The 21,939-nt window shown below is 46.2% G+C and overlaps 1 protein-coding gene across 4 annotated transcripts in view; it reads right to left on the bottom strand.

The window, feature by feature from the left end:
• The window catches only part of PFKL (phosphofructokinase, liver type), a 236,743-nt gene that overhangs the window by 114,876 nt on the left and 99,928 nt on the right, over positions 1 to 21,939 (bottom strand). For all 4 annotated transcript variants that reach the window (XM_029606470.1, XM_029606472.1, XM_029606471.1 and 1 more), the window contains one exon: positions 9,060 to 9,104. In XM_029606470.1, coding sequence (XP_029462330.1) covers positions 9,060 to 9,104 — 45 coding nt within the window. The remainder of the gene's footprint in view (positions 1 to 9,059; positions 9,105 to 21,939) is intronic.

Below are 21,939 nucleotides of genomic sequence, written 5' to 3'. Positions count from 1 at the left end.
AGATGGCTGAAAAAATAAAGGCAAAAAGAACAGTATTCCCGAAATATAAAGGATCCCAAAAAAAGGAACACAGAAAGAATATCTGGTGAAACTGAGGGAGACAAAGAAAGAAATCAGGAAAGCAAAAGGTCAAGCGGAAGAAAGGATTGCCAAAGAGGTAAAGCGAGGTGACAAACATTTTCAGATACTGTATGTCAGAGAAATAAGGGAGGCCTGAAGTGGAATAGTGAAATTGAAAGGTGACAAGGAACAATGTGTGGAGAGAGATGAAGAAATGGCAAAAATATTAAACAAATATTTCAATTCAGTGTTTAATAAAAAAGACGCTGGAGAAGAACAGTTCCTGGTAGACAAGACCATAGATGGAGATGGGGTACACAAAACTCCATTTATGGAACAGAGTGTAACCACACGACAAACTTCTTGAAGCGACATCAACTGACATTCAGCCCATGAAATCGCCTGAGATCTATCCAAATGTGCCCTCAATCCTTCTGGAAACGGATGGCCTTTGCAGATATAAGCCAAGGTTATTGCCTCTTTTAACCATCTTGCTTTCGTGAATTTTGAAGCCTTTCTGTCCTTTCCTAGGACCACTCCACATGACAAAGAAATGGTCGAACACCCTGAAACTATTGGTGACTTTGAGGTAACACAACAAAGCCCTCTTCACATCCAACAATTGTAATTCTCTAGCATGCGGAGTAGCCGTGTCCAAATCTGGAAAAGCTGGAAGCTCCATAGTCTGATTCAAATGGAAAGTGGTCACCATCTTCAGGAGAAAAGAGCACCATCCTCAAAGATATCCCGGAATCCAAAATCTTCATAAAAAGCTCCCTAAACGATATCGCTTGCAGTTCAGAGATCCTTCAAGCGGAACTAATAGCTACCAGAAACACCACCTTCAAAGTGAGATCCTTTACTGCTGTCCTTCTCAAAGTCTCAAAAAGAGCTGCACACAACCGTCGCAGGACAAGATTAAGATTCCATGAGGGAAATATTTTCCGCACAGATGCTTTGCTCCTCAGAGAAAGCGAACAACATTCGGGTGCGCAACCAAGGTCACTCCATGCACCTTGCCCCATAAATAGCCCAAGGCCATAACTTGAACCTTAAGAGAGTTAAAAGCCAGGCCTTTAACCAAACCTTTCTGCAAAATGACTAAGATGTTAGCTACTGAAGCCTGTGTTGTGACTATTCCTCGACTCGTGCACCAGGACTTACTGACCTTCCAGACCCTTAATATGACATCGAAGTGGAAGTCTTTCTAACCTGCAACAAGGTGGAAATGACAACCTCCAGATATCCTTTTTCTCTCAAACGCTTCCTCTCAAAAGCCAAGCTGCTAGACAGAAGCAATCCGCCCAATCTAAAAATATTGGACCTTGCTGAAGCAGTGCTGACAGATGCGTGAGCCTGAGCAGACCGTCCACCACCAGGTTGACTAGATCTGTGAACCATGGGCGCCTTGGCCACTCTGGCACCACCAGAATCACTTCCCTGGGATGATTTTCTATTCGTCTTATCAGTTTCCCCACCAAGGGCCACGGAGGAAACATATAAAGAAGAATCCCTCGGGGCCAGGATAGAATTAGAGCATCTATGCCCTCTGCTCTGTGCTCTCCTCAGTGACTGAAGAACTGGGGTGCCTTGGCATTCTTCCATGTCGCCATCAAATTCAGGCAAGGAGTCACCCACCGGCGACAGCTCCAACTCCCCAGGATCCAGTTTCTGACGACTGAGAAAATCTGCCTGCACATTGTCCACTCCAGCAATGTGAGACGCCGCTAGCATAGCTAGATGCTGCGCTGTCCACAGAAACAACTCCTGCGTTTCTAGGGCTATTGCTTGACTCCCAGTTCTCCCTTAACAGTTGATATAAGCTACCATGGTCGCGTTGTCTGACAGAATGAGCACCAAGCGGCCACTCAACAAAGGCAGAAATGCCACTATGGCATACCTCACTGCCCTCATCTCCAAACGATTGATAGACCAGGACTTCTCTTCTTTGGACCATTGCCCCTGGGATTCTGGCATACCGCCCCCCCCCCAGCCGGAAAGACTGGCATCGGTGGTAACTACCACCCAATCCGGAACCTCCAAGTCCACTGTCTCAACTGTTCTTGATCAAGCCACTATGACAGACTGGACCTGGCAGGTTCCGAGAGAGAGAGAGAGAGAGAGAGAGAGGCAGATAGAACTACTCTGATAATGGGTCCCATCGGGAAAAAAGAGACTATTGCAGAAGCCTCATATGCGTGAATGCCCAAGGGACCAAGTCCAATGTAGAGGCCATTATGCTCAACAACTGAAGATAATCCCAGATCCTGGGGACTGCAGTTTCCAACAGCATGTGCACCTGCTTCTACAGTTTGAGAATACACTCCTCCAGGAGGAAAACCTTTCCTACCCTGGTTTTGAAGCGCACGCCCAAGAATTCCAGAACCTGAGACTGGGAGGAATGACTCTTCAGCAGGTTTACCACCCATCCTAGGGATTTCAAGTGCTGGAGGACCTGAGCCACCACCTGAGTACCAAGCACCTCTGACTGAACCAGTGTTCCAGGTATGGATGCACCAATATGCCCCTCTTCCTGAGCACCACCGCCACAATGTGGTGAACGTTCGAGGCACTGTCGCCAAACCGAATGGAAGGGCACAAAACTGAAAATGTTTCCTGAGGATCATGAAGTGGAGAAACAGCTGGTGATCCAAGCAGATTGGAATGTGCAGGTATGCTTCGGACAAGTCCAGGGAAGCCAGGAACTCTCCCTTGCGCACTGCTGCAATCACCAAATGTAGAGTTTCCATTCGAAAATGAGGAACCTTGAGAGCCATATTCACTTTCTTTAGATCCAAAATTGGACGGAAGAACCCCTCTTTTTTCGGAACCATGAAATATATGAAGTATCTTCCTGTCCCTCGTTCCCCCAATGGAATGGAAACTACAGCTTCCAGAGCTTTCAACTGGTCCACGGTCTCCTGAACCACCTTTCTCTTGTTGAACAGAGCGCAAGGGGAAACCATAAACAATTCCCGCTGCGGACGAGAGAATTCTAATGTGTAACTGTCTTTTATCACACTGAGAACCCACTGATCCAACGTGACCTTGATCCACTCCTCGTAAAATAGAGCCAGATGGCCTCCAATCAGAGGAAGAGAGGAGTGGATCGGCCTCGCTTCATTGTGAGGACTTAGCTCCACCAGAGCCCTGACCGAGGCCATCTGAACCTGACTTTCTGTGGCCTCAAAAGGACTGGTTCCAGGCCTGGTGCCTCCCGACACCTTGCCTCTGAGCTCCCGCTGAAAGTCTACTCGGCCAAAACCGCCTGTTTGACCGAAACTGGGGCCGCCCAGAAAAGAAACTCCTGTTTTCTCTGGACTTGTCCTCTGGCAGCCTATGCCCTTTAGTCTCCCCAAGACACTTCACAAGCTCCTCTAAGTCTTCCCAAACAGAAGCTTCCCCTTGAAAGACAATGCTCCCAAATGAAACTTAGACCAAACATCCGCCAACCAGTTTCTCATCCAAAGGAGCCTTCTGGCTGATACCACAGACATCATAATTCTGGAGGATGTTCTTACGAGGTCATATAGAGTATCTGCTACATAAGCTGCTGCTGCTTCCAGGCAGTCCGCTTGCTTAACCTTGGATGGAGATAGCGGCCTCGTAGTCTGCAATTACTGAACCCAGCACAAACTAGCCCTCTGCATGAAGCTACTGCACACAGCAGCCCAAATGCCAAGCACCGCCACCTCAAATATCTTCTTGAGATTAATCTCCAACTTTCTATCCTGTACATCATTCAGCGCTGCTGAACCAGCCACAGGAATAGTGATCTTCTTAGTGACTGCAGACACCGATCCACCTTAGGAATCGCCAATAACTCAAGCATGTCCTCTGGCAATGGATACAATTTTGCCATCACTTGGCCTACCTTGAGGCCCATCTCTGGGGTGTCCCACTCCCTGATGATGAGTTTCTTCACAGACTTGTGAAAAGGAAAGGCTTTTGCTGGACCCCTCAGGTCATCCATGACCTCTTGATCAGTTTCTTTTTGAGAGACTTTGATCCCAAGTTCCTCCAGAATATGAGAAATTAAGGGCCACAACTCTTCTTTCCTGAAAAATCATACCACCTTAGGGTCGTCCCCTTCACCCACTGGCACTGATCCAACCCTCCATCTGGATCTGGAGCATCCAGGTTAATATCGGGTACAGCTGGATTGCTGCCGAACCCAGCAGGGTCCAGAAGGTCAGGAACCCGTGGGGCCCCTTCCGACTCATCAGAATTGATATCCAGATTGCCCACCACTGTCCTCATCCTGAGGACCCTAGGCGCCTTTCGCAGAACTGGACCCTCAGTACTAGCAGGTCTCTTAGCCGGCTGCGGAACCCCCGGCTTCTGAGCATGGTCCGCTTGCTTGCCAGCTGCCTTTTGCACCAAATATGCCTTATGCAACAGGAAGACGAACTCTAAGGAGAAAGGTGCAGGATCAACCAACCTGACCCCAGAGGGATCCCCTTCCTTGTCGGAATCGGGATCTGTACAATAGGTAACACTCTGGCCCACCAGCGATAGTGGAGGGGGGAGATCATCACACCCCTGAAACAGTCCCAATGGGCCTTCAGCCCTGGACAAGATGGCCACCTTTCCTGTGCCCAGCGGGGGAGAAGGTGCCGACGTGCCAGGCACTCCCGCACCTGATTTTGCTCTGGGCTGCTGCTCCACCATGGCCTCAGGCAGTCCGAACCCGCTCTCTCTTCTGGAGAGGCAGCAGGAGCACAAAACAGCATGTGACACTCCGAGTGCGCATTGCCACAAGAGCGGCATGCACTGCCACACGATATGTCAACCATGAGGCGTGCTGACTGCCACTAGGCCCGTCCATGCAGTAAACAACTGCACTGCCACACCACATGGCCAAATAACACCACCGCACAGCAAACCCTTCGCAGCTCAACCAAGATCCAGTGCAGTCTTCCCAGCCACTAAAACCGCGCCTCTCCTCTGTTCAAAGCATTACCTTTATCTTTTTATTTAGCCTTGAAGTGGCTGTGATACCATATTAGCAATAATTAGACTTTTCACTCGGTTGTGCTTTTTTATGATGTGGACATGTTTACAATTGTTATAGCATGCAAGTTCTTTTGAGATTTAATGCAGTTTATTATTCTTTTAGAAACCGGGATTCCTACTTAAACCATTAGTGTGATCTGCACATTTCTTCCGAAGGACAAAAAAAGGTTGTTAAAATCATCTTGGATATCAGACACACTGGTGCTCTCCCTGTGGGGAGACACTTTGTTCCTGGTCGTTTCAGCACTCAGATAAGTGCAGTTTTTGTTTTTTTTAATTGCGAAAGGTATTGTGGAGTTTTAAATGGAACAAAAAAAAAGTTTCAGAAAAATAGATATACACACATGATTTTGAATGACAGATGATTACAAAAGGTTTAGCACATTGATGGGAGTTTGAAGCACATACTTATGAGTGCCTAACAGTGCTTTATGATAGTCTTTCAAAAAATTAACTTCTGAGCTTTGTCCCACTGTTGGACTGTGAGTGAGATTTCACACATGTATATTTAAGAAAATCCTCACACTGTTTGGGTAAGTTATTTATTCTTTAATGCAACTTCAACACTGCTCCCCAATTAAATGGCAGGGGGGGGGAAAGAGGAATTGGATTCAGACGACAACCAAGGGCCCAGATTTCCAAAGTCTGGGATACCAATATGCCTACATAAGGGAGAAAGCACAGGACTGCCTGTACAGCCAAGTCCTAAAGGAAATAAAGAAAACTTGTGCATGGGGGTAACTTGCTGGTGCGGCAGTTACTACCCATACCAGAAGGCATGGCGAGTACTAACCTTAACCAATAGACCTTGATGCTTTTAATGCAACTGCAACATTGTTCCCCACTTCAACGGCAGGGGAAAAGGGAAATTGGATTCAGAGAACAGCCAAGAGGGCCATGACTTCTACGGTCTGGGGTACAGATATGTTTAAATTGTAGCAATTTTCAAAAGCTCACTTACCTGAGTAAAGTGCATTTACATATGTAAAACTCAGTTTTACGCATGTAGATGCTTTTTAAAATCAGGCCCTTAGATTGTAAGTGGTCTGGAGATAAATACCTACCAGTACCTGAATGTAATTTGCTTTAAGTGTCAAAAAGTTGAATATAAATCAAATAAATAATTTTACAGCCCTAGGAGACGTGAACAAAATATACAATCTGCAACATCTTGTTTGATGCCTAAAAACCAAATACACTCCTTGTGATGCGAATGAACGCTTTTCTATTACAGACAGCATGCCATTTTCTGTCAGCCATTGTGGGCGAATGGTCTTTGCTCAAACAAAAGGAAAAATGTTTATTTTACAAAAAAAACCAAAAAAAAAACCCCCCTCAAACCCCTCACTCCCCCTGAATTCAAGGAGAGAAAGCCACACAGGGCCGGCGCGACCATTAGATAGGACTAGGCAGTTGTCTAGGGCGGTGTAGGTGGGCAGGGTAACACTGGGGTACACGAGGGCGCCATTTCCAAACTGGAAAAGGAGGGGGGGTAGTCATGGAGCACTTGCTAGGTTTGGGGGGAGGGGTAGAGAAAGAACGAGAAGCGAGTGAGAGAGAACTATAAGAGGGTGCCCATAACTCTATGTACCTACCACTATCAGAAGGACACATTCAGCTCAGGGTGAATTAGGGAGAGTGGGGTTACATTGCTCTGCAAAGGGCACTACAGATCCTTGCACTGGCCCTGAAGCCATAGAAACAATATTTTTCTTAGGAAACGTAGCTGCTGAGGGAGCTTTGCAACTGAAGAGAAGAGAGGGAGAGCTGCTCTGGAGATGAAAAGAAACAGAGGAGGCATCCCTCTCCCTTTCATTCACTCCCTTCCCTTCCCTCCCTTCCTTTCTCTCTCATTCACCCCACTCCTCTCAGGCACTGCCCTCTCTTTCCTTACCCTACTCTCCCTCTCACCCTGTTCCCCTCCTTTCCTTTCTCACCCCCTCATTCACTAACTTACCTTTCCTTTTCCACCCTTCCTTCATTCCCTTCCTTTCCTGCCCACATTCCCTCCCCTCCTTTCCCTGTCTTACCCCCCTCATTCACTCCCTTTCCTTACCTTTCCCTCCCTTCCTTCTCATTTACTTTCTCACTCCCTTCATTCGCTCCCTTCCCAAACCCTTCCCTCATTCTCTTCCCTTTCCATATTCACTCCCCCTCACTCACTCCTTCCTCCTCTACTCCTTTCTTTTCCCTTCCATTCCTCACCCTTCACTCCCTTCTTTTCCATTTCCTCCCTTCCCACATCCCCTCCCTCTCATTTCTCTCCTCTTCCCTCATTCAATCTCTTCCTACATCCCCTCCCTTCACTCTCCTCTCACCCTGCTACCCTCCTTTACTTTCCCTTCCTTACCCCTTCATTCACTCTCTTCATTTCCTTCCCTGGCTCTCATTTCCTCCCCTCTTTTCCCTTCCTTCTCATCCTATGCCCCCCCGCTCATTCCTTCCCCTCCTTTCCCTTCCCTTTCTTACCTCCCTCCTTCAGTCCCTGCTTTCCTTCTCTTCACTCACTCACCCACTGCCCTTCACACTGGCCAGGTCTGATCCTGACCAGTGGCCTTGTTCAGTGCTGCAGATCCCAGTGCTCTTCTCCTACTTGTGGGGCTTGGGCCTCCCCATCAGCGGTGTCTTTCATCAGCCGGCGTCCCAGGGCCTCTTCTCAACACCAGCCATGAGTAAAAAAATAAATAAGCTTTCATGGGCCGATTCCAGCAGGATGAAAGAAAATCCTAGCAGGCTGGCCAAATGAGCTCTGCAGGGCCCATTCGGTCCGCAGGCCGTAGTTTGGAAATCCCTGAATTAAGCTGTAACCTAGGAAAGTTACAGAATTAAATAACTAAACATATTCTGTAATGTTACAATGACTGACTGTTGTGGAAGGTGACAAGTATCTGTGTGTAAAACTGAGATGATTGTTAAGGCTCCTATATCTAGCAAAAGTCTGCAAGAAATGACAAAAGGAGCTGTCCAAAGTCTAAGTTCTGTAAATTGTACATTTAGCTTCCATTGGCCACAAAAAATAGTGAGCAATTCTGGGTTATTATGGTATTGGGTAACATATTCAAAGCACATTCAGCGGCCACTAGATAGCTTGATAAGTCACTTATCTTTTAGCTGCATACAAAGTGGACGGGCAGTTGGCAGATCAGGGAAGCTCTACTTACCCGGTTAATTTAATCAGATAAGTAGCGATATTCATTCTTTTGGTTAAGTTTATCGAATAAGTTAGACCAGTCACAGAGCTGGTCTAATTTAGCTGGATATAACCTATCCGGCTAAGTACAATCTGTGCGTGGACATTCAGCAGCATAGATGTGCCGCTGAATATCCCTTGTAACTTCGCCAGATATTGCTGAATATCTGGTCCTATAAGGACAACATTCAAAGGCATTTAGCTAAATAACTTGTGAATCATCCAGCTGTATGCCAACTTTTCAATATCATCGGCACTTAACCGGCTAAATTTAGCTGAATAAGTTAACGGCATTTCAGGGGTGTTCAGGGGCAAGGATGAATTAACCGGGAAAATTATTCTGCTAATTCTGATAGCCAAATTTATTTTCTTGGCTAACTCTAGCTGGCCTCTAGTTAGCCAGATAACACTATTCAGAGATATTCAGTGGGGTCTTTTATCCTACTGAATATTCTGGATAACTTTCCGGATAACTTTAGCTGGATAAGTTATCCATTGTAGGGATATCTGAATACTGACCTCACCATTATTATAAGAAAAAACAGATGCTAAATGGGTCCTTGGAGGTCATGGTAACAGCATGTGGACTAACTTGGGTCATAATTAAATCCCAACACTTCTCCTTAGAGACAAATTGTTTCAGCCAGAGAATCGAGCAGACAGCAACATCATTGTGACTGCACAGTTCTAATTTAGAAGAGCTGATATTAAAGAAGATTGTTCATATCCAGTGTTCACTTGGTCAAAATTTGCTCTGAGATTCATAAAGCAATGTTGTAAACTATTTTCTTACCCACAGTGTCTTCCCATCACCTCAAGCACAAACGTCCGCTGATGGCTGCAAGAAAAAAGATTATACTTTGTATGAATCAAGCATATAGAAGCCTGATTCTAAAGAAACAGTCACAGGTTTACAGGAGCTATTTATAGCAGCGCTATCAGTAAGATTGCTTGCAATATCAGCTTGCCAGTTTCTTAGTTCTATTTATTCTTCTTTTGGTCTTATTAATAGATACAATTTATTTTAAATGCACACTTTTTTTCCAAAAAGTTGTAACAGTCATTATAAGCACACTCCCATCTTATAGAACTCTTCTTCTCTCAGTTGCTCATACTGTATTTATATTCCACATATATCAATCTACTGGCCACATAGGACTCTGACGACTATTACACCTCAGTTTCATTTAGGCTCTTAACTGTAGAAATAAGTAAGAGGAGGAGTTGTCAGAAATTTTAAAAACACTAGTTTCCTCAGGAATAAAATTAACAAGATTGGAAACATGAATTCTGTAGATTACACAAAATATCCAAAGGCATTCTTGACTTGAGCACTGATTTTCTTTTCAATTTAAACATACCTCTCAAATTAATGAGCCCAGCTCTCAAAGTTAGGTGCTTAGCTGAAAAGTTAGACATAAGTGTCTACATATGCACAGCTGAAATATGTGGGAAATTTACTCAGCTTATTAGAGAACAAAGCCCTACAAATTAATATATGGATTACCAGGTTAATGGAAATATTCAGGTGTATTTTCCATATTGGCTCAGATAGTATCTTGTATCCTGTTTCTAATAATCGCCAATCCAGGTCACAAGTACTTGACAAGATCCCAAATAATAAATAGATTCCATGCTGCTTTCGTGCGGTGATATATAGTGGCTATTTCTTAAATCTATTTGGTTAATAACAATTCGTTGACTTCTCCTCCAGAAACTTGTCCAAACTTTTTTTAAACCCAGCTACACTAACCACCTTAACCACATCCTCCAGCAATCAATTTCAGGGCTTTACTGTGCATTGAGTGAAAAAGAATTGTCTCTGATTTGTTTTGAATGTGTTACTTACAGACTTCATGGAGTGTCCCCTAGTCTTTGTATTTTTGAAAGAGCAAATAACTGATTTACATTTACCCATTCTGTTCCACTCATGATTTTGTAGACCTCTAACATATCCTCTCTCAGCTGTCTTTTCTTGAAGCTGAACAGCCCTAATCTCTCTAGCCTTTTCACATAGGGGAGCCATTCTATCCCCTTTATCATTTTGGTCACCCTTCTCTGTACCTTTTCCAATGCAAATGGCTGAGCATTCAAGGAAAATTAGTTTATTGGAAACTGCTGTTCAAAGAGTACAGGTTGTTAATGCTACCATGATTCAAGAACTCAGCATTCTTGCTCGCAGAATAAAACTGTTGGAGAATCGTTCGAGGTCTCTCAATTTGCATTTCACCAATTTTCCTAAGGTTATGGGTGAAATACCTCAAATGACTCTCAGAAAGTATCTTATGGACGTTTTACCTCTCCCTTCAGAGTCTATTCCTTCTGTCAATAAGTTGTACTTTCCTCCTTTTTGGAAAAACTCTTGCAGGCGTGAGGCCTCTCAGGCCTCGTTGGATTTGTCTAATCTGACTCAGCTTTTGGAATCTACATCTATTGAAATTATTGAAAGACCAACATTGTTTGTTTCTTTTTTTACTGATAAAGATGGTTCCTATATAATGAAATGTTCCTTTAAAAATCAGTCAGAGGACTTTTTAAGTCAACTGGTTAGGATTTATCCTGTCCTGGCAAGGGTCACACAAAGATGTAGGAATATTTTGGCTCTGCGCCCAGAGGTTCAGGCTATGGGGATATCCTTACAAATGCGTTATCAGACTTAGAAATGAATGTTATATTTTCTTTGCTCCTGAACAGCTTTCAATTTTTACTGATAGGAGGAATTTGGAAACTTCTCCAGCACCTCTAAATTAAATAAAGACTCGACTGTCCTATGTGAAAGTGGGTTGGGGATTCATGCTAATGCCTTTTCATTTATTTTAATTTCCTTTTTTTTTCTCCTAATTTTCCTCTCTCCCACCCCTTATTGCTTGGAAGGTCTATATTCAGAGAGTAATACGTTGTTTCTATGAATCACCTTCTGTGAATTTTCCTCTATTGTGATTTTCTTTTGTTAATTCTCCCTGAAAGTTTTTGGGCAAAGTTTGTTCTTTGTATTCATTTTGGAAAATCATAAAATAAATAAATAAATAAATAGTATTATGAAGCTTGCTGGGAGGCTGTGACAGAAGAGAATCAATAGTACTTTTCCTAGTTAATCCAGGGCTCTGTTAATGGCCCAAAAGGAGAAATTTCATCTTTTCTGATAATTTCCTATCAAACCAGTCCAGAAGAGTGAGTTATGCCTCCCTACCAGTAAGCAGAGACAGAGAACTAAAAGTTTTTCGCGATATAAATCACAGTACATGAGATAATGCTGTAGGAAACCTTGTCAATATAACTTTGTCAAAGCTAATTGTTACATTTGCCAGTCATGGGCAGTTCCCACGACCAGCATCACTCACTCCCTTGAGGTCCTGGATCTTGACACAGCCATTAGGCCGCAATGCACCTCTGACACGGCAAGAGGCCGCCAGTAGAAGGCCATCTTTTCTCACCCACAGGTGGCCCATCCTTTGACAGGCCTGCAGCAGGAACCCAAGCTACCAACTCATCCTGATGACATCACACAGCTGGGAATTTAAGGCCCAGCTGTACATTGAAGTCTTCCCTCAGCACTGGGTCTCATGCTTTTTGCTCCTGCATTCCTGATTGTCCTGAGTTCCTGATTTGCTCCTGCTTTGCCCAGCCTGCCTCGTCCAGCCTTGAATGCCTAATCTGCCTCACCCAGCCTTTCTTTCCCTATCCGTCTCATCCAGTAATTCCTGTGTGTCTTTGTTATCCTCAGCCTGACTTCCAGATTCTGACCTCTTGCCTTGGTACTGATCACGAGTGCCTGCTGCCTGGACCGAACCTCTTGCTTTGAACCTGAGCATGTGTGCTTGCTGCCTGGACCTGACCTTGTTCACTTGCTGCCTGCCCTGACTCTTGGCCTGTCCTGGTATCGCCAGATTGCTGCCTGTCCTGACCCCAGCATGCCCAAGGGCTGGGGAGGCAGCTGGTATAGGTAAACTAACCTTTTTTAAACCCAGCTATGCTGATTGATTTTTCTGCATCCTCCAGCAATGAAGTTCAGACCCTAACTCTGCATTAAGTGAATGTATTCTCTCCGATTTGTTTTAAATGCACTATTTGGTAACTTCATGGATTGTCCCCTAGTCTATTTAAATTTTGAAAGAATACACAACTGATTCATATTTACCTGTTCCATTCCACTCATGGTTTAATAGACCTCTACCATATCCCCCCTCAGCTGTCTCTTCTCCAAGCTGAAGCAACCTAACCTCTTTAGCTTTTCCTCATAGGGAAGCTGTTTCATCCCCTTTATCATTTTGGTCATCCTTCTCTGTATCTTTTCTAGTTCTGATAGACCTCTTTTAAGATGAGACAACCAGAACTGCACACAGTACTCTAGGTGCAGTCACATCATAGATCAATTCAGAGATATTATGATGTTCTTTGCTTTATTCTCCATTCCTTTCCTAATAATTCCTAACATTCTGTTTGCATTTTTTTTAAATCGCCTTTGCACATTGAGCCAAGGATTTCAACATATTGTCCACAATAACATCTAGATTATTTTTCTTACAGAACCTAACATTATGTAACTACAGTTTGGATTATTTTTCCTTATGTGCATGACTTTGCATGTGTCCACATAAAATTTTATCTTCCATTTGGATGCTTAATCTCCCAATCTCACAAGGTCCATCTGCAATTTTTCACAATCCAATTGTAATTTAACAATACTGGCAGCCAGAATAGTCCCCCCACCACTGCGCCCCGCCAACCCCACCCCCGACTTCCAACCAATATCTCAATAAGCACAACTCAAGTAACGATAGATGCAAATCTATTGTAGGTGTAAAGGCCACAGCTTTTATTGAACAAACATAGCAAACCCCTGATGTACCCAAGCCATTGAGTTCATGTGCAGTATCTCCACATTGCCCCCAATCACCGTCTGCCACGCACAAGCAAGACAGCAATGATGCATCCAGCCCCCCGCTGCATTTCCAAGTAAGAGTGGCCCACTTCTGGAGTCTACTGCGCCCAATGGCACCCTCGCACAAGTCCTCAACAGGACATAGTCCAGCAATAGCCCCTGGCACCAAGTTCAACATCTCATCCCCCCCCCACCACCACCCTGACACCCCAAGCTGCAACACTGCATATGAAACAATACATGACACACAAGCACAATCTCAGTCTAACTGCTATCTAACAAAATCACTATTTGACACTGAATTGCAATTATAACATCAGCCACTATAATAACTGAATTGAGTGGGAGGGTGTGAATTCCGCTGCCGTTACAAATATGGCGCCTGGGTCGGCGCCACTGGGCTTTAAATTCCTGCCCACGTCATTGCCGAGTGCCAGACCTAGCCTCCTCTCTGCATCTCGCTTGTGCGTGGCTGGCAGAAAGCTCACCAGCCCAGCACATGCACCGGATGAATGCCACTGACAGAGGAGCACAGGGGAGAATGGGAAAGCGGCAGAAGGGTGACATACTCTCTGTCTCCCTGCCCGACATATCGCAACCAGTAAGTAACCCCCTGACATGGGATGGGGGGGCAGCATGTGAGATGGGAGGGCCCACCTGGTGCAAAGCTGTCGCCCCGGGCAGGGGCCCAATCCTTGGTATTAACATTGGCAGCTGGGATGTTCCCCCTGCCACCACACTACTGCTCCCCACCACCTCCTCCCCCAAACCCCAACCAATATCCCAACTCAAGTAATGACAGATGAAAATTAATTGTGGGTATAAAGGCTGCAGCTTTCACTGAACAAACATAGCAAACCCCTGATGTACCCGAGCCGTTGAGTTCATGATTATTCTCTTATTCTAACACCCCACACCACTAATGTGACCAATATGGGAAATTATTCGAGAAATGTTATGTTCTTTGTCAGGCTTCCATCTCTCCATGCTGAAGGCCATGGCTCAGCGCACCATGAGCCCAGGCAATATACCCCAAATCCCCAACCTTCTGATGCATTAGGGTACAGGCCCAAGTTGCAGTTAGAGACTGGAAGTTCCTGCCACATAGATACACCATTAAATTCGCTGAAGAAGTTGATTTATATCGCCAAATCCTTCTTCGTGGCCGCCAATACCTGGATAAAATGATGCGGTCGACTGATACCTGCAGTAGCCTGGGTCAGTCTTCTCAGGAATACCCTCCCCATCAGGATGACCCAATACATGAAGTTCTGGCTACCCACAAGGGACTGAATGCTGGCCAATGTCAGCTGCCTCGCTAGCAATGCATGCTAAAGCATTTTCCCTAACTTGGACAGCTTATCGATAGGCAGCCTAGATACCATCTCTTCTGAATTGAGCTCGAAGACCAAGGAGGACATGACCTTGGACGGGCCCTCAGTTTTCTCACCTGCCAGCAGCATGCCGAAATCAGAAGCATAGCCCTGAAATTTGAATAAAGTCTGGTGCAATTGTTAGACCTGCTGGTTCCCACAAAGAAAAAATCATCCAGATAGCGTATGATGTTCCTAACACCCACTCGTTGCTCAATCACCCAAAGCAGGAAAGAACTGAACAGCTCAAAGCATGAACAAGAAACAGCACCGCCCACTGGCATACATTTGTCAAAATAGTATTGTCCTCTAAAATGAAAATTCAACAGGAGAAAGCAACGTGGATGGATGGGAAGCAACCTGAAAGCCGATTCAATGTTGGTCTTCGACATCAATGCACCCTTTCCGCAGACCCTCAACAATTCAACGGCACTGTCAAATGAGGCGTATTGGATGGAACATTCATCCCGCAGCAAATGATCATTCACTGACCTTCCCGGCAGATGAGACAAGTTTTGAACGAGCCTAAATTTTCCAGGCTCCTTTTCTGGCACAACTGCCAAAGGCGAAAATATCATCTCTGCAAATGAAGGATCAGTGAATGGCCCAGCCATTCTACCCAGGGCTAACTGAGCGTGAATCTTCTGATGCACTATGTCAGTGTGGCACACTGCTGAACCCCGCTCACAAGTGCAAGGTAGAGTGTATAGGGAAAAATAATCCATGCTGTAGTTACATGATGTTAGGTTCCATATTAGGAGCTACCACCCAGGAAAAAGATCTAGACAACAGCTTAACCTTACTGTCTCTTAAGGCTTCAACGTGATGTCAGCAGCCCTTAATAATCTAAATGCCACTCTGGGCCAAATTTGTCAAGCTTTGCAACATCCAGCCCCAAGTCCTTCACCTTCTTCCCAGTAATCCAGAATTCTCCAAAGCAGCCCCCATCTCACAGAACAGGCCGGGAGCCGTGGCCAGGAGCAAATGCCACCATTCAGCAAGAAGTCTTGTAGTGGCAAATGTACTTGAGGAAGAAGATGAAGGGCCTTCACTACAGCGAATGCTGCAAGCATCCATTGAACCTGGTCTGTCCTGGCTGAAGAGTCCCTGTGCAGCTAAATGGGAGAGTACGTGCCTAGCCTGTCCTGGCTGAAGAGTCCTAGTGCCTGCTAGATGGGAGAGTGGCTGCCTGTCCTGGATGAAGAGTCCCTGTGCTGGGCTTCTTATCTAGATTGCCTTCAGTCTGTAAGCATCACCCTCCTGCCTCCATTCAGCTGTCTCCAGTCATCGTCTTCCTACCTTCATACTGTTGTCTCCAGTCATCGTCTTCCTGCCTCCATACTGCTGTCTCCAGACATCATCTTCCTGCCTCCAATGTCACCTTAGCTGCCTGGCCCACTTTCGGTGCACTTTCTCAACATGGACTGACTAAGTCTTTTGAAAGACTGAGCTGCCTGGCCCACTTTCAATGCACTCTCTCAACATGGACTGTCTGGACCCTTTGAATGACTGAGCTGCTTAGTCCACTTTCAGTGCACTCTCTTAACATGGACTGTCCAAGCCTTTTCCAAGCATTAAGAATGCTTTGTTATATCAGCTGTTCCATTTCTGCAGACCTGTTTACACTGAGTTGCCACTTTCCCTTTCTGTGATCATTGCTGTAATCAGCATTTTGTTTTAGGATAAGATGACTTATCTGCATATGGGACTGTAGCCTTTTGTGACATTTGTTCTTGCTGTATCATTACAAAACTACACATGTTCTGTCACTTAGGCATGTCCTGCAATATATCTTGTCCTTGCATATTATCATTTTCAAAGATGCATGCATTGCAAAATGTATGTGAGTACATAATCTTGCCAATAAAGTGGTCACTTTGTTTCGACTTTAAAACTGTTGTTTTGTGTTTCCTTTCTAGAAAACTATAGGACTGATGCAATAAAGTGCGCCCAGCCCTGAGCACAGGTTAACGAGCATTTGGATGCACATTTTGGACGTCTGTCCATAACCTCTGATGCAATAAAGGGATCAGTGTGTCCAAAACTTACGTCCAAACTCGCATGTAGCTAATAAATTCCATGTAGATGAGCTATTAGCTATTGCTCTGCGATGCAAAAAATCCACGTGCACCCAAGGTGCAATTTTTGACCCATAAAATTTTATGTCTGCCTAGGAGCAGGCATAAAGTCTTCCCGTGTGTCAAGGGCTTAACTTAAAAAAAAAACTGCTTTTCTGTGGTTCCTCCTACGTACTATCATCACAACATTAAGAAGGAAGAACCATAGAAAGCAGCACCATGCAAAAAAATGTCTTGATGTAAAAAAAATTTGGGGGCGCACAAAATACACCCAATATATACACTCTGGGTGTGTGCATATTATGCTGGTAAATTAGTTGCCTTGGGATAAAACAGACACTCGTAAATTAAGCATCCATTTTCCTAATCCACGCACAGCCTCTGTTGGAAAAGTGGACCCTTGAGCCGAGACGAGGTTGTTGCTACCTCCAAGGGATGGCCCCTGGAGGTCCTCATCGTCAGGTGGCAGTTCTAGGAGAGAAGACCCAACAGGACCTTCACCTATACCAGCCCTCGTTCCCCGCAGGTTGAGCCCTTGGGTACCGGGGTCGGCAGGACTTAGGTGCGGGTCTTCCCAGGCGTGGAACCAGTGGACGAGGAGAGGCAGTGTCAGAGGAGTCCAGGTCTAGAGGCCAGCAGCGATCAAGCAGAGTGAAGTGCCAGGCGGGAAGTCAGGGCAGGCAGAGATCAGCAGAGTCAAGTACCAGGCAAGGAGTCAGAACCAAGAAAGCAATCCAAGGGAAGAGGAGCAAGCCAGGAACTGGAGGCAAGGAACAGGAATGCTGGAACCAGGGATCAGGAACGAAACAAGGCTGAGTCAGGAATGCAGGGATCAGGAACACAGATAACTCACACTCTCAGGAGAGCAGGACCCATTGCTTAGGCCCTGATTGAAGGCAGGGCCTGGCCTTAAATAGGCCCTGGCTGATAAGGTCATCAGCAAGGGCCACAGGGCTTCAGGGCCTGTCTCCCCTGCTGCTGGCCCTTTAAGAGGCCAGGCTGTCCCGCTCACGCGCGCTGAAAGGGGGGAGGAGCAGAAAGAACCGGGGATGACCCGCACAAAGGACGCCTGGGCGCGAGGACCCGCACACAGGGCCCAAGTGCACTGCACCAGCCCCGATGTGTGCAGCGGCGCAGCACACAGAACGCCAGTCCCCGTAATGGGACATGACGCGCCCGCCTCGCAGGTCCGCAGTCTGATGGGATAGCCCATGGGCTGCTGAACGTAACAGCCACGTCTCCTGGGCGCCGGATGCCATGGACGTGCTAGGGACGCACATTTTATCCCTAGTGAATCCTTTTTATCTCAGCAGCTCATTTGCTTATTGCATCGAGTGCCCAGGAGAGGGGATTGTGCACGTGTTAAAAAATGTGCACCCAGTTTGGACGCACGGTTTTAGCGCATCCATATTGCATTGGCCTGTATAAAGGGTAAAGATGTTGGAAAGAGTTAGACCTTAATGATCTTGCATGCAAGATTGGCACAGGGCATCTCACAATCTCTCATGCAAGACCTTTTGGCCAAGGCATGCAAAGTGAAATGAAAGAATAAGCTCTCTAGGAAAGGTAAACAGTACACACTTTGCTGCTGTGCATTTCAAATGGCTGTAGTTGCCTGTTGTAGAGAGCATATCCCTTGCTTTCACTTGTCCCAATGGCCTTGTATGTGAGATGGGCACTATTAAACAAGTGCTCACCTCTGTACTCCAGGTTTAGTGCACTTAAATGGAATTTCTGGTGAACTCCTTGGCCTGAGGTGCAATAACATTATACTCATATTATTGTATTACTGTGCCCATGTGGTAGTGTCTTTCTCCCAGACAGGGTGCAGCAATAGAATAATGTTGGACCCCTGCATTGTGAGTGTATGCCTCCTCTATTCAAAGAAGACCCCAGGTCTCCCGGTCTAAAATCTATAGCTGAACAAAACATAAGGTTTCGTGGGAAGTCAACTTCAGCTGACCGAGAAGCACTTGATGTTACGCATCTCAACTTTGAAGTAATGTTCAGCTGTAGGTGCCAGCCCCAGAGAGATTAAACTGGAAATGTAAGTCCTTTCTGGTGTAAGGTGGAGTAACACACAGGAATCCAACAATAAACATTTGCCACCAGAAATGTGACTTTACTCTACCTAACACTCAGAAGTTACATTTCCAATTTGATCTCTTCTTTGAAGCAGACATCTGTCACATGTTTCCAATTTGTTCCTGAACAGCTGGACAGCGCACACACATGTAGTGCAAAAGTATGTACTGTTCTGCAATTTGTACAAACCCAGACAGCATATGGTTTGTTCATCTAGCTTTAGGTGCGTTCCTCAGAGAGCTTATGCTTTGATTTGAAGTGCCATTCCTTGTCACAAAGGCCTTGAATGAGAGAATGTGCCCACAAGTTGGGAGGCTTGATGGACCCTTGGTCTGACCCAGCATGGCAATTTCTTATGTTCTTATGTTCCTTAATCCAATGAGCTATGGTAGCCCGCGAAGCCTGAGCGCCCTGCGTACTCCCGTCATGGAGAACAAACAGGCGATCCATCTTTTGAAAAGACTCAGAGACCTCCAGATACCACATGCCAAGACATTTAACATTCAAGGAGCGCAAGAGCAAAACTCCTCCACATCCCTGACCTTATCCAGGGATGGCAAGGAGATGGACCAATTCAAATGAAAGACTGAGACTACCTTGGGCAAGAAGGATGGAACAGTATGCAGCTGTAATGCCCCCGGAGTCACCTGAAGGAACAACTCCTGGCAAGTCAAGGCCTGCAGCTCAGAAAACCACCGCACAGAACATATACTCACCAAGAACACAGTCTTCAAAGTAAACAAATGTAAGGAAAGTCTACACAGTGGTCGGAACGTAGGGCCCGCCAAAAGGTCCAGCACCAAATTAAGACTCCACAATGGAACCGGTAACCTCATTGGAGGCCTAAGGTGCTTCACTCCCTCCAAAAAATGAGCCACATCAGGATGAGATGACAAGGAAACACCATTTACCAGGCTTCTAAAACAGGCAAGAGTCACAACCCTCACCTTTAAAGAATTAAGGGCCAAGCCTTTTTTCAATCAATCCTGCAAAAACTCCAGAATGAGCAGGATCTTAACTGAACGAGGAAGAACACCATGCTCCTCACACCAGGCCTCAAAAACTCTCCAAACCTGCACATAAGCCAAGTGGAAAACTTGAGACCGCGGCGTAAAGTAGCAATCACCGCAGACGAATAACCATGCTTTAACAGGAGAGCCCTCTCAAGGGCCAAACCGTAAGACAGAATCGAATCAGATCCTCATGAAGAACTAGTACCTGCTGAATCAGATCCATGAACGACAGAAGATGAATGGGGGCCTCCACCAGGAGCTGTCGCAAATCCGCATACCAAGGACACCTGGGCCAGTCCAGCACCACTAGGAGTACTAGCCCCCTGTAGCCTATGATCTTGCGAATTATCCTGCCCAGCAGGGGCCACGGAGGAAAGGCATAAAGCAATCTGTCTTCCGGCCAGGCCTGTACATCAGCATCTATTCCCAGGGACCATGGATCTCTCCTGCGAATGTAGAAGCGAGGAATCTTCACATTTTGAGAAGTTGCCAGCAGGACTAGGAACAGAAGGCCCCAGCAATCCACAATCAGCTGAAATGCCTCGGCTGACAACACCCGCTCTCCTGTGTCCAGCCACTCCTTGTTGAGAAAGTCTGCTCTTATGTTGTATTTCCTGCAATGTGATAGGTTGAGATCATCTGCAGAAGACCTTCTGCCCATTCCATCAGCTGGTCTATATCCTGCGATACTTGCTGGCTCATGGTTCCTCCCTGGTGATTGATATAGGCCACCATCGTCGGGTTGTCCGACATTACGTGAACCGCTTGATTCTGCAGCCTGTGGCTGAACTGCAAGCATGTCAGCCGTACCGCCCGGGCCTCCAGGCGATTGATGTTCCAGCAGGACTCTTCGGCATTCCAGCACTCCTGGGCCATTAGCTCCAGACAGTGAGCCCCCCAATCATGGAGACTTGCATCTGTTGTGAGTACCATCCAGGCTGGAGAGGACAAGGGAACTTCCTTTCTCAGATGATCCTCCTGCAACTACCACTGGAGGCAGGAGCAGATTTCCATCGGCAAATGGAGCTGAACCGCATAATCCTGAGACCACGGGTTCCAAGGAGATAGCAGAAAGCGCTGAAGAGGATGCATATGCACCCTTGCCCATGATACCACTTCCAGGGTAGCTGCCATCAAGCTGAGTACCTGTAGGTAGGACCACACTGTCGGGCATATGGTGTTCATCAACTGATGCACGTGAGACATCAATCTCTGGATCTGAACTTCTGATAGGAAAACTCTGTCCTGTCCTGTGTTGAACTGGACCCCCAGATACTCCAACGACTGGGATGGTAGAAGACTGCTCTTGGTCAGGTTCACCACCCAACCGAGCTCCTGCAATAAGGAGATCATCCTATGTGTCACCAGGCAGCTCCCTTTCTGAGACCTGGCTTGAATCAGCCAGTCGTCCAAATACAGGTGCACCAGGATTCCTTCTTTTTGCAAGGCCGCCACTACCAGCACCATAATCTTTGGAAAATGTTCTGGGAGTAGTGGCTAGACCAAAAGGCAGCGCCCGCAACTGATAATGGTGCCCCAACATCGCAAAGCGTAGAAAGCGTTAGTGTTCCAATTGGATGAGAATATGAAGGTAAGCCTCTGACTGTTGCGTCCGTCGCTGCTCGACGTCCTCACTCCGCCCTCTTTACCTCTGTGGTGACTCCCTCCAGGTCTGATGGACGGTTGGCTGCCACGATGTCTCCTTGCCTTCTTCCTCCGGTGTCCCCGGACCGGCACGATGCTGTGGATCCGCCATGTTGTCTGATGACTTAGGGCGCGCACTCCGATGTATGTACCAGCAAGGGCGTGAACCTCGGGGGCAACCCCCTGAATTGACGTCATCCGCTTCCAATATAAAAGGTCTCAGTATTTGCTAATGAATCGAGTTAGCAAGAGGATTTTGCTACCTAAACTACTCTGCCTCCTCAGACTTACCAGGGGTAACCGCTCCTCTGGGGCCTCGCTCTCTTTACTTTATTTCAGATTGCCGACAGGAACCGGTACTCGCTCCTCGAGGGCCCATGTTCCTGAACACTCTGAAGATTCTCTACTGCCTGGAAGCTATCGCAGATACAGACATTTATGAGGTACTATTTCAGATTGCAGATAGGAACCTGTACTCCCTCCTCGAGGGCCCATGTCCCTGTACACTCTGAAGATTCTCTACTGTCTGGAAGCTATCGCAGATAAAGATTCTCTACTGCTTGGAAGCTATCGCAGATACAGACATTTGTAAGTTACT

The sequence above is a fragment of the Rhinatrema bivittatum genome, chromosome 6, assembly GCF_901001135.1.
Source record: "Rhinatrema bivittatum chromosome 6, aRhiBiv1.1, whole genome shotgun sequence".
Lineage (NCBI taxonomy): Eukaryota > Metazoa > Chordata > Amphibia > Gymnophiona > Rhinatrematidae > Rhinatrema > Rhinatrema bivittatum.
This window is presented reverse-complemented; position numbering and strand designations above follow the sequence as displayed.